At 34.2% G+C, this 11,071-nt stretch overlaps 1 protein-coding gene across 1 annotated transcript; it reads right to left on the reverse strand.

Moving 5' to 3' along the window:
• Window positions 1-3,537: 3,537 nt before the first annotated feature.
• Window positions 3,538-8,352, reverse strand: LOC132315929 (phosphate transporter PHO1 homolog 9-like). Its single transcript, XM_059814379.1, has 13 exons — window positions 7,582-8,352; window positions 6,911-7,250; window positions 6,763-6,811; window positions 6,606-6,677; window positions 6,379-6,508; window positions 5,992-6,112; window positions 5,576-5,834; window positions 5,349-5,453; window positions 5,223-5,267; window positions 4,755-4,913; window positions 4,325-4,603; window positions 4,086-4,225; window positions 3,538-3,883 (listed from the first exon to the last, which is right to left on the reverse strand). The coding sequence occupies exons 1-13, from the start codon at window positions 8,165-8,167 to the stop codon at window positions 3,787-3,789; spliced, it is 2,382 nt and encodes a 793-aa protein (XP_059670362.1). The 5' UTR covers window positions 8,168-8,352; the 3' UTR covers window positions 3,538-3,786.
• Window positions 8,353-11,071: the final 2,719 nt, after the last annotated feature.

Below are 11,071 nucleotides of genomic sequence, written 5' to 3' on the forward strand. Positions count from 1 at the left end.
ATGTCATACAACCAATTATTAATATACAAATCATGATATGCATCATAATCATATTATTAAAACATCCAAATCATAAAGTCAATCATACGCATCATACTTTCACATTTCATCATGTAAAAATAGCATACTTAACATTATCAAGATTTTTACGTAACAAATGCAAAAAAACTCATTAAAACAATAAGATTCATAATTTAGACTTCCCCTACCTTAATGGATGCAAAAGCCCCAATTTCCAAGCCCAAAACCTTAGAATTCAAAAATCCTATAGGTGGACAAACAAGCAATTGCTCCTATCAATGCGTAAATCTCGCCGAACTCTCCGTTTTGCCACAAATGGCACTAAAAAATTTCAAATGGTTGGAGAGTAATTGAAGATTGAAATTTGCTTGCAAAGAAAAAAAAAAATGAACAAGAAAAGGGAGAGAGAGAAAGCTTACGAGAGAGAGAGAATTTTGAGGCCAAAATGGCCTTATGGCTATTAAAACAAATGAAAGTGGTGGGTCCTACCACCAAAATATCTTTTCCTTTTTCCTTTTAACTTTATGTAATGACCCTAAACTGAAACCATTTAAAAAAAAAAATTGGCATGACTTCTGCTAAAAATGGTCCTACAATAACAACCTGCTCAAATGAAAAAAATACAATGGCCTTTCAAGACCTATCCAACCTGCCCCAAGACACAATAAAAAAAAAAATTTATAATACATTCTCCAATACTACAACATCAACAACAAGTTAGGCCCATCATCGTTATCCCATTCAACTTAAACATTTACATAGTCTTAGTTTACAACAAAAATAATCAAGTAACTTAGTTATATCACAAGGCTATGATTTGCAAAAATGAATACTCTTTTACATAGTTTGAGACTTCATAAAAGATTAATTAATACACACAAAAGGTATCAAAATAGTTCTCTAGTCCTCTTCAAGCTTGAGAGGGATCGGCATCCATTACATCTTTTCCTGGCCCTGAAAAATGTTAAATAAAGGGATGAGCAAAAAGCCCAGTAGGTGGTGCCTAAGACGCGCCTCTTGTGACCATGTGAACCCAAATAATGAATTGGATAATAGGGAGCGGGGTTATGCTAAACCGGGGAAAATACAATGTAAATCTGCAAATTCTAAATAAATGAATGTCGTGCCATGAATTCAATGTTATGCATGTCACTCCCCATTTTCAGATTCACTTCAAAAACTTCACTTTCAAACCGTTAACGTAACATGTCCTTCGTTAACCCCTTGGCGACACGAGAGAAGGATTAGCCACTGTCCCTGACCCTTGGTAACCCCGCGGCGTCATTTGGGGCCCAGTTGGCTCAACCACGCTAGGGCGATTTCCCTTATTCCCTCTAGGATACATTAACGCCACGGACCCTCGGTACCCCCTTGGCGTCCGGGTTTTCACAAAAATCATTTTCTCAAAAAGGTATCCCAATTCCTCTTTTTATTCATTTTCAAAACATTTCTCGTCCTTCATGCCCTATGATTTGCACGTATGTCTCATGTATTCAATGCTAAGGTAATAAGAAAAATTTCCATAATACTTCCAAAATTAAGCAAGCTCTACAATAATTCTAAGAAAAATTTCATAAGCTTCCATGTATCATTTCTAGCAATTTTGTCAACACAATAACATAAAAAAATTAATAATGAAGCATGTTTTTAGTATACAAATCAATAATTACACATATAATCATGAACTCTATACCCACAAGAAAAATCATTCTAGAGGTAATTAATTTCAATTAAGCATGTTGCCATCAAATAGCAAAAATTGATTCACAAAGGAATAAGAAAATGCTAATTAGAGATCCCTACCTCTAAATAAGCCAAAAGCCCCAATTTTCACCTCAAACCCTACAATTAGAGATCCCCCAAATGATAGCCAAATGAAGATTGGCTCCGATCAACTCGTAGACCTCATTGTGGGCTTCAATTTGCTGCAAACGGCACTTAAAAATATTAAGAGATGAGGAATTAAGCAAAGGTTGAAATTTGTAAAAGAAAAAGAAAGAAAAACAAGCAGCTGGTGAGAGAGAAGACTGGCCGAGAGAGAGAATGAGGTATGCTGAAGTATTGGCTATAAAGCCATTATATGTGTTTTAATATCAAGTGGGTCCCACCATTTATAAAAAAAAAAAATCTTTTTCTTTAATTAACATTTTATATATATATATATATATATATATATATATATATATATATATATAATTGAAACATTACAGTTTATTTCCCCACCACAAACATATGTATACACTAACCACATAAAATACCACATAAACACATTAAATAAAAAATAAATGAAATGCAAATAGACCCCATACGTAACAATTCCGGTAGCGGGTCCCACATGGGACTGTTCTGTTCGAAAAACGAAAAAATGCCAAAATGGCAACCGATGCATTTCCAAGAGTTCTGAACTCAATGTAATGCTCCAACCAACTCTCGCACACACCCGGCACACCCCACAGTGTCCAGCATGCAAAACGAGAAAAGACAAAAATACCCTCGAAAAATCAGAAAACTCCAGAAAAAGAAAAATGGAAGAAAATCAGTAACATTACATAGCCTTCTTTAGAAGAGAAAACAAACCCTAAAAAACTAGAGAGAAAATATCTTCTTTTTTTTTTACCAAAATTCCTCCTAAAATATAGATGGACCCATGTATATATAGGCAAAATAAAGATAAGGAAATGAGACAATATATCCTTCTCAATCTCTAATTCACATATCTCAATTCTAATAGGATTCCAATATCAACTTGGGCTATGGGTGAGAATCATTTGGGTTTACTATTTTCTTGGCTACTATAAATTAATAATTGGCCTGTTCCATTAAACCATGGATTCAATTCAATTAATTCATAAATTAATTTATACTCCACTAAAAGAAATTAATTGCACTCCAATTAAATAGTAAACAACTTCTAAGTCAATGTTGCACTTTGACTCCTCTATGTACAATTATTTATCGGATTATAAAACCATCAATCCGACAACATAATTAATATAATTATTTTGCTACCTTTGATTATTTCCGGCTTGATAACAATAAAATATTTGTTTAACAAAAATAATAATTTACTAAATAAATATATATAGAAAACATTTTATCTAAAACATACGAAGACCTTTGAATTTAATTTGTAATCAACCATAATCAATACAAAATAAATACAAGTAGCATTGATGCAAATATTGAGAATATAACCCTCTAACTATTAATTACATAACTACCTAAAATGTCGGTATAAGGATCCCGAAGTATTCGTCGAATAAATCAAAATAATTATTAATTAATAAAAGAGTCTATACTTCTCTCATACTTGAGAGTCAAAAGTCATGACTGTGATAGAGAGTAATGGCTCTCACAATATATCTCAACCTATCGTGGACTCAGTTCAAGTTTTAGTTAATTAAATATCCATCCATAATTTTCGACTTTGAACTATTTATAATTACTAATTTATAACTGAGTATTAATTGTCATTACATATATAAATATAACTTGTAATCAAGTGGACACTATCAATTCCATAATGAATCGAAATATAATATATTGAATTCACTACTTGTATAAAGTATAAATATTTTAGATATATTATGAACATATGTCACTTTAATTCAAATAAGAATTCCCTAGGGTATATAAATCCCAACAATGACATCTTTACTTTTCATTTGTCCTCCTGGTTGTCTATACTCGTATAAACTCACTGACAAACAAATTAACATCTGTTCGACTGTTTCTTCATCATCTTTCTTATCTGTTGTAGATAAATTATACATCCTTGTCTTCATCATCATAGTTGAAAGGTAAGGGTACTGATTTAAACGCCCGGTATTTTCCGACATTATTCAAGTGTTCATTCTCCAACCTGTTCAGTTACACATAATCAAAATTGCATCAGTTAGAACCAGTGTTTGAAAACAAATAGTGAACTTATTAATCCAATTATTGGGATTGTGACAATTATTAGCACTAATTAACATATTTTATATTACCATATGGTTGTCTGATAGCATGAAAAAAAAAAAAAAAAACACAGAAGAGTATATATATATATATATATATCAAACCTGAAGAAATTCCAAATACCACGACGAATGATCTCCAAACTCGCAACAATTGCAACTAAGGCTTTCCCATGGAGTAAAGGCGTGTCACGAATGCCTAAAACTGTTTGCATCCATGCAAGTCTAAGTATCACATTCACTACCTGCAATTTGTTTCAGACAAAGGTTAACTTATAACAATGTTGTTGCTTTGAGAGACATAAAAACAGATTACTAGGAACACTTAACGGCTGATAACTTACAATGGCAACAAAGTATACGTATTTGTTTGGTACAAGGAGCTTATCTCTCAACCAAGGATTTCTCGAATTTCGTTGCAGAAGACCCCAATCTATGACAATGTCCCAGTATGTAGCAGCAATTGTAGCAACTGCTGAACTCACTGCCGCCATAATCTTCCAAAGCATTCCCCACTTCAGATCATCCCCTGTCCTCAAGACAACTGCAACAATTATTGACAAGTATTTGAGCCCATTAAGCACGTGCATACAACCTTTCTCTTCAAGCAAGCGTCGAACACACTGCAAATTCAGATCGCAATCACCTTATATTTCAACATTCTATAAGTCTAGCAGTGTCAATACTGTTTTTTTTTTTCAAGAAAGTTACAAAAAAAAAAAAAACAAAAAAATTTCCCCTAACAGAGTTCGGGAAGAGAGATGATAAACATACCTGAAGTAAGCGCATCCAATATGGAACAACTGCGACAATGATATAAAATATTTTATAAACATCATTTGCACGGCATATATTTTCTCCATTTTCTCTCTTCTTGAAGTCCCCCCAACCATAATAACAGATATAAAACTCCAAACTTCTGAAAGCCTGCACCTGAAATATAAACAGTGAAGTGTTAATTCTTTTAACAAAGGACATACAAATCCCGGAATATTAAGGCAGAAAAAGAAATTAAATTGTAGGCTAGGGTTCTGGTGCAACCACTGTTACACATTTGGGATAAGTTATCAAAGAAAACAGTTTTGAGCAACTAGTTTATGTATCAAGAATCCGAGAAAACGTATGACCTATTGAGCAGTGAAACATATTTGAACTAGGAACTTCCATGATAAATGAGAAGAGGAACAATTTCGAAGAGGGTGACAGGTTTCAATATATGTAACTATAGGCATAATGTCGAACCTGGCTTGTAAGCTGATCTGCCAAGAAGAAATCAGGGAGGACAACCTACAAAAGCAGAGAAAATAAGATGATTATCCAATTCTACTTTCACATACATGTATTCATAGACATTCAGAGTCATGCTACCTTATAAAGAGGAGCACAAAGACAATGAAGCACACAAGTGATAAGGAAGAAGCGACTTGAACGGTAAATGATGTTGAAAGGACAGAATGTTATAAGAAGCACAACCTGCAAATTAAATCTCATTAGTTTATACTTTATACTCTCACTAGACATGATGTTAATTGCCTCATATTTTCCTATAACAATGTATAATTAAAAACATCATATTGGAGAAATGTATAGCTTACAGTGACTAGTCCCAAAGGTACCAATTCTCTTGCAGCTCTGAAGCTTTTTGTTCTAGGGTCCATTTGCATGTCCAGGTTTGAGAGCACACCAGCCATTGTGAGTACTGCAAGGCCAAAACTGAGAAGGAAGATTTCTCGGTAACCCAAACCTCTCCCTTGCTTGAAACCAAATATAAAGGGATAATTGATCCGATAACACTTCCAAAAGTATATGTTCCCACCATACATGAGCATATGTAGAACAGTGAATCCAAACAAGCTGTAAAAAGTTGCAGCTAACTGATCACTTTGTCCGAAATCATTCTCTTTTTGGTTAACAAAACCAAGGAGAAAGGAAAATAAACTCAAAACTAACATCATACAAAAGAGTGAACAAACATTCCAGCCGCAGATGGCTGTGAAAACTGGAAGCATACCTATATAGTGGAAACATAGTTTCCATATACTGTCCACGCTCCGGGCTCTTAAGAACATCTTTTGCATGTATAACCATAGCAATTGCCACTAGAAGTGCTATTGAGCAGCCAGATAAGAAACCTGTAGGAGGAGAACAGTTCTAGAGTGCTTATATTGAATAATTGTTGAAAAGCATGAAGTATTTGTTTTATAAATACAAAACAATACAATTAAAATTTCCAAATTTCAGTAACAATTAAAACTAAAACATTTATTCATTTACAATGCTCTAAGAGATGAATAATATCCAACAAAGGGTAATCTCGAAAAGAAATCAAAAAACAACCGTAACTAAATTACAAGAAAAAACAATTATCCTCTACTGCAATTTCCAGCACAAGTCTTACCCAAGAAAAATGTTATCCTGTGTTTTTCTTTTTTAGCTTTAGGCCTTAAAATATTCATTCCCTTACTGCGATTTCCATTCGAGAAGTGCCTGATGAAGGTAGCCTCTACTCTTTCTATGAGTTTATTAAGCTGGGGAAACACAAGAATTACCAGAAAACTGTGCGTCAAGAAGAAAATTAAGCATATTGACGTGGAACATATCTCAAATATTAAGTACATATCAAACCTCTTCGGAGCTGCCAAGGTAAGATTTGTCTACCATTTCTAGGTAAGCCTTTGATGCATTTCTTGAAGTGATCTGCACTGATAAGGAATTGATGAAATTGGGAAGGAACAAAAAAAATAGAAACAAAATTTTAGTCGTGAAAAGGAAATTGCAGGACCTTATCATACTTCTTCATGATCTTAGAGAATGCCAATAGATTCAAGAAGCTGGTGCAGACAATAGCAACAGCATGTGATGCTCGAATTGGAGTAAAAAATAATAAATATTGCTAGGAGTTCGAAAACAGAAGAGTGAATAATTGTTACCAGAAACTTTTCAGAAGTCTAAGCCTTCCGTGGAATTCAATAAAAGCCTGTGTCATTTGTTCTTCAACTTTCCTCAACTCCACCTTGCTGAAGGACAAGTCGGATGTTGATCTCATGAGGACATGTTTCAAAGTCGATACAGGAGTTTCTGGTGCCAAGTTGATCTTTACATGATCCAAAACTTGTAATGAAACTGGCCTAAAGCCCTTAATATTCGTCTTTTCCTTATCGGCTGTCTCACGGTCAATGCTCTTTGGTTCAGTGGTAGGTGTTTTTTCGGCTTGCAAAGTTCCTTCACTGCTCATCTCAACTTCTTGAATTGCATCCATGGGTGCCTTTCCTTCACATTTAAAAGAGAGTGAATTTTTAAGAAGATTGAAATTATTTTCCTCCAAAAAATATTTTCAAAACTCTAAAAATATTTTGTGCTCAAACAAATGGAGCCTATATCACGGCAAGCCCTATGCAAATGTCCCAATTTTCATGGGGGCCTGTCACTTACTCCTCAACCACCTTCAACTACTCCAACAATCACTTTATTATCAAATCTACAATATTGATACACGTGTTCACATTTATCTCTGAATGAAGATTACACACACACACAATTTCAATTTCTTGCAAAAATCATCATGATTGTTTCAATTCCACACAAATAAAAATCCAAATACCTGGTTTTCTTCCATTGATGGGAGGAGTCTGAGGAGAAATTGATTCTGGGGATATTGAGGCACTGCCATGTGTTGCAATATGTATCTTTTGGGCACCCTTCAACCCCAAAACAGGTCTTTCAACCTTGACCCTCAGAGCAATCAAAGCATCCATTTGTTTGTCCAACTCCTCTGCCTCTTCCATCACTTCTTCCACTTTCTCCTTACAAAACTTGACCACTTTATTAAACTCATCATCAAGTCTTCTAAAGAAGACGAGCTCATACTCTCCTCCATCCTCTGATGACCTGAGGAACATGGTCTTGTACAAATTTCCTTCTGACCTCTCCTCTTGCATTAGTATCACTTCATCTTCATTGTCCTTCCTTGGAGACGCTCTGTATCGGCTCGTTAGTCCACTGAAGGCTCTGTAAAGCGACACCCTTCTTGCCAATGACCCTCTTGGTGTGGCTGCCACTGTTGTTGTTGCGTTTCGCTGTCGGAATTGTAAGACGTTTTTGAGGAGGATTTTGAGGGAGTTGTAGTCCATGTATGCTCCTTGCCATTCCTGCACCATCTGGGAAGTGAATTCCTTTCCAAACTTCATTTTCTTCAACTGTGTAAAATTGGAATCTAAATGAAAGATTTGGTTTGGTGCAAAACAAAAAAAAAAAAAAAAAAAATTTATGAAACTTGTTTGTGGTTCTTTTGTAGTGATTGAAACTCAATTATGTTTTGTAAGCTTTAGCATTTTGTAAGACCATCTGTGCTTTTTCCCTTTCATCTTTTTAGACCGCTAGTATCATTTATTAATTTCTTCGAACAGTTCAACTACCAAATACCATGTAGGGACATTAACTTTCCACTCACGAGTATAGGTATAGGTATATATATACGTATACAAATATATACATCCACTGAAGATAAAAACGAAATTATATGATTCACAATGATAGAAACTGTAATACCCCATAATTTCGGAACACGGGTTGATCAAGTTCGCGCACAAAATCAGGGAATATCAAACCAATTAAAGTATTTAAACAAGCACGGATTACAAAATGAAATAAAGAATAAAATAAAACGCTGAAGAAAACCAATTAATAGTAAATCCATTAATAACTTCCAAATGGTTACAATTCGGGAATCCTGTAACTCAAGGACCCCTTAACCAAAAGTTACTATTTAGAATGTCAACCAAATAAGTACTAATATCAACTGAAACAAAACTAATATCCTACTTTTAAGTAAATAGAAGGAATGGATAAGTCCTCCAGCTGCGGATCCTCAACCTTGAGACTTGACCTTCTACAACCTGAAAAATAAATCGCGGGTTAAACCCTACGAGCAAGTTCTCTCTACCAAGCCTCTGAAAACCAATAAACAGATCATCTTTACCAAAACCATCCCTAATTAAGCTTTAACGTTAATATACGACGCTACAAATATATATAAATACTTATATATATAGTGCAAGAATCCTACCAGTTAATAGGGCATTAAATTGTCAAAACCACTCACCGATAATTAATTATCAGACATACCTAGACCAAGCCCCCCCTTTTATAATTTTCTCATAAAGTAAACCCCACTCACCTTAACTCCATCCTAAACAGTAATTTAGTCATCTAAACATATAGCAATTTAAATATGCACCGGCAAATCAACCATGCCTTTTATAAATATATTTATTTATATATTAGCAATTCAACCATGCTTCCTTCCGTATATTTACTTTTGCAATTAATTAGCAATTCAACCATGCTTCCCATATATGAAATTTATTCATAACCAATAAGGCAGTATATCAAAGCCTTTGGCAACTCATCCATGCCTACAATTCAACCATGTACTAACTTTAAACTTATAGACTTCACATGCATATAATAAGCATGTCCTTAATTTAATAACCGTGTATCTATTACGATTTTAAATCAACCATACCATCCACGAATCAAGTCATACCAAACAAGATTTATAATATTTAATAATCTTAAATAATATATATACACATATATTTTATAATATATATATATGTGTGTATCATACATTCCATACCAATCGTTGACTATTTAAAATCATATCTACATATATATATATATATACATATATACACCTCCTTTCATTGCAAAAATATTTAATTAAGTGTATTTATACCCCTAAATACTACTAGGTATCTTAGTAACACTCTGAGGCTCTCCGAACATGAAGAACACACCCTTTAATGATTAATTTTAACCCTGACACGCTTAAGATAAATACTGGAAATTCACCGGAGTCTCAAGCAACTTTCCAGGACCTCACACGCATCCCCACGCGCCTCCACGCGCCACCACATACCCCTAGACTACTCCCACGCGCCTTCACGCGCTTCCCCTTACCGGCAGGCGCGTCCACGCGCCTGCACGCGCCCTCACGCGCCTGAGCCACTCTCGGCGCGTGTGTGGCTTGTTCCTATTGGCCAGCCTTCTGCGTTCTAGTGTATTTGCTTGCACTGGATCATTTTCCTGTTGACTGGACCACATCTATGGTCCAGATTTAATGCGCACACAAATTTTATACAACCGCAACACACTGAATCATCCTACACCCCTTATCTTCATCTAACGGCCCAACCTAGCGAGAGCAACCGTTTCTCATGTAATCATCCACATTGGATTATTCTCTTGTTATCAGGACCAAATGATGGTCCTGATTTGGGCGCACAAGAAAGACTGTGTGTTGCGCCGCACCAAATCCAACCCCTTTTTGTGCATGCGCCGATTTGTATGTTGCTAGTATATATAAATATATATATATATATATATATAACCAAAAATTATACATAATAGTGTATATATTTTACCAACAATTTTATCAAAGGGGAAAAAAAACTAAAACAAATATTACGACTCATATGTATAAAATATCCAGAAAATTTCAGAAGCACTCAAATACTATATGTAATATTTTAAGGCCAACATTAACATATATAATAATTTAACCACCATATAATATAACTAATCATGCTACCCATCATTAAATCAACCTTTAAAAATTTCAGAAATTAAAATTAGAAAATCCTAATAGCACATACATGTATATAAAAGATTAAAGCTATATATATGCCAACAATAAATGTGATCCCAATAATCTGATTACTAATTTATTTTGATTCCACAAAATAAAATAAAACTATAATTTTGATAATGAAGGTGATAGGCTTATGAGCCCTAAGAGGAGAAGTAGAAAAGAACTTGCCTTTTCTTTTCCAAATCCGGTCTCCTCTTACGTTCTTTGATCCGGCCTCCTCTTCGTTAGCCCTTCTTCTTCTCTCTTTAATTCTCTTATTTTTCTAACGTGGAAAAACTCCTAACCCTAAAGTCTTATGTGTCTATTTATACACATCCAAAAACCTACATCCTTTTCCCATTAGGATTATTATCATATAAAATAAATAACATTTATCTTTTAAATAATATATATACATACATATATTTTAATATAAATATATATATATATATATATATAT

The sequence above is a fragment of the Cornus florida genome, unplaced genomic scaffold (genome assembly GCF_030987335.1).
Source record: "Cornus florida cultivar Cherokee Brave unplaced genomic scaffold, ASM3098733v1 CherokeeBrave_3.0.0_Hap2_Chr07, whole genome shotgun sequence".
NCBI classification, from domain to species: Eukaryota; Viridiplantae; Streptophyta; class Magnoliopsida; order Cornales; family Cornaceae; genus Cornus; species Cornus florida.

What these genes read in the sequence shown, in the direction of transcription:
- LOC132315929 (XM_059814379.1), bottom strand. Translation starts at nt 8,167, where the DNA reads ATGAAGTTTGGAAAGGAATTCACTTCCCAGATGGTGCAGGAATGGCAA. An exon ending in ACCTTGGCAGCTCCGAAGAG is followed by an intron (nt 6,509 to 6,605) that starts GTTTGATATGTA and finishes GTGTTTCCCCAG; the next exon opens with CTTAATAAACTCATAGAAAG. An exon ending in CAGGATAACATTTTTCTTGG is followed by an intron (nt 6,113 to 6,378) that starts GTAAGACTTGTG and finishes CTCCTCCTACAG; the next exon opens with GTTTCTTATCTGGCTGCTCA.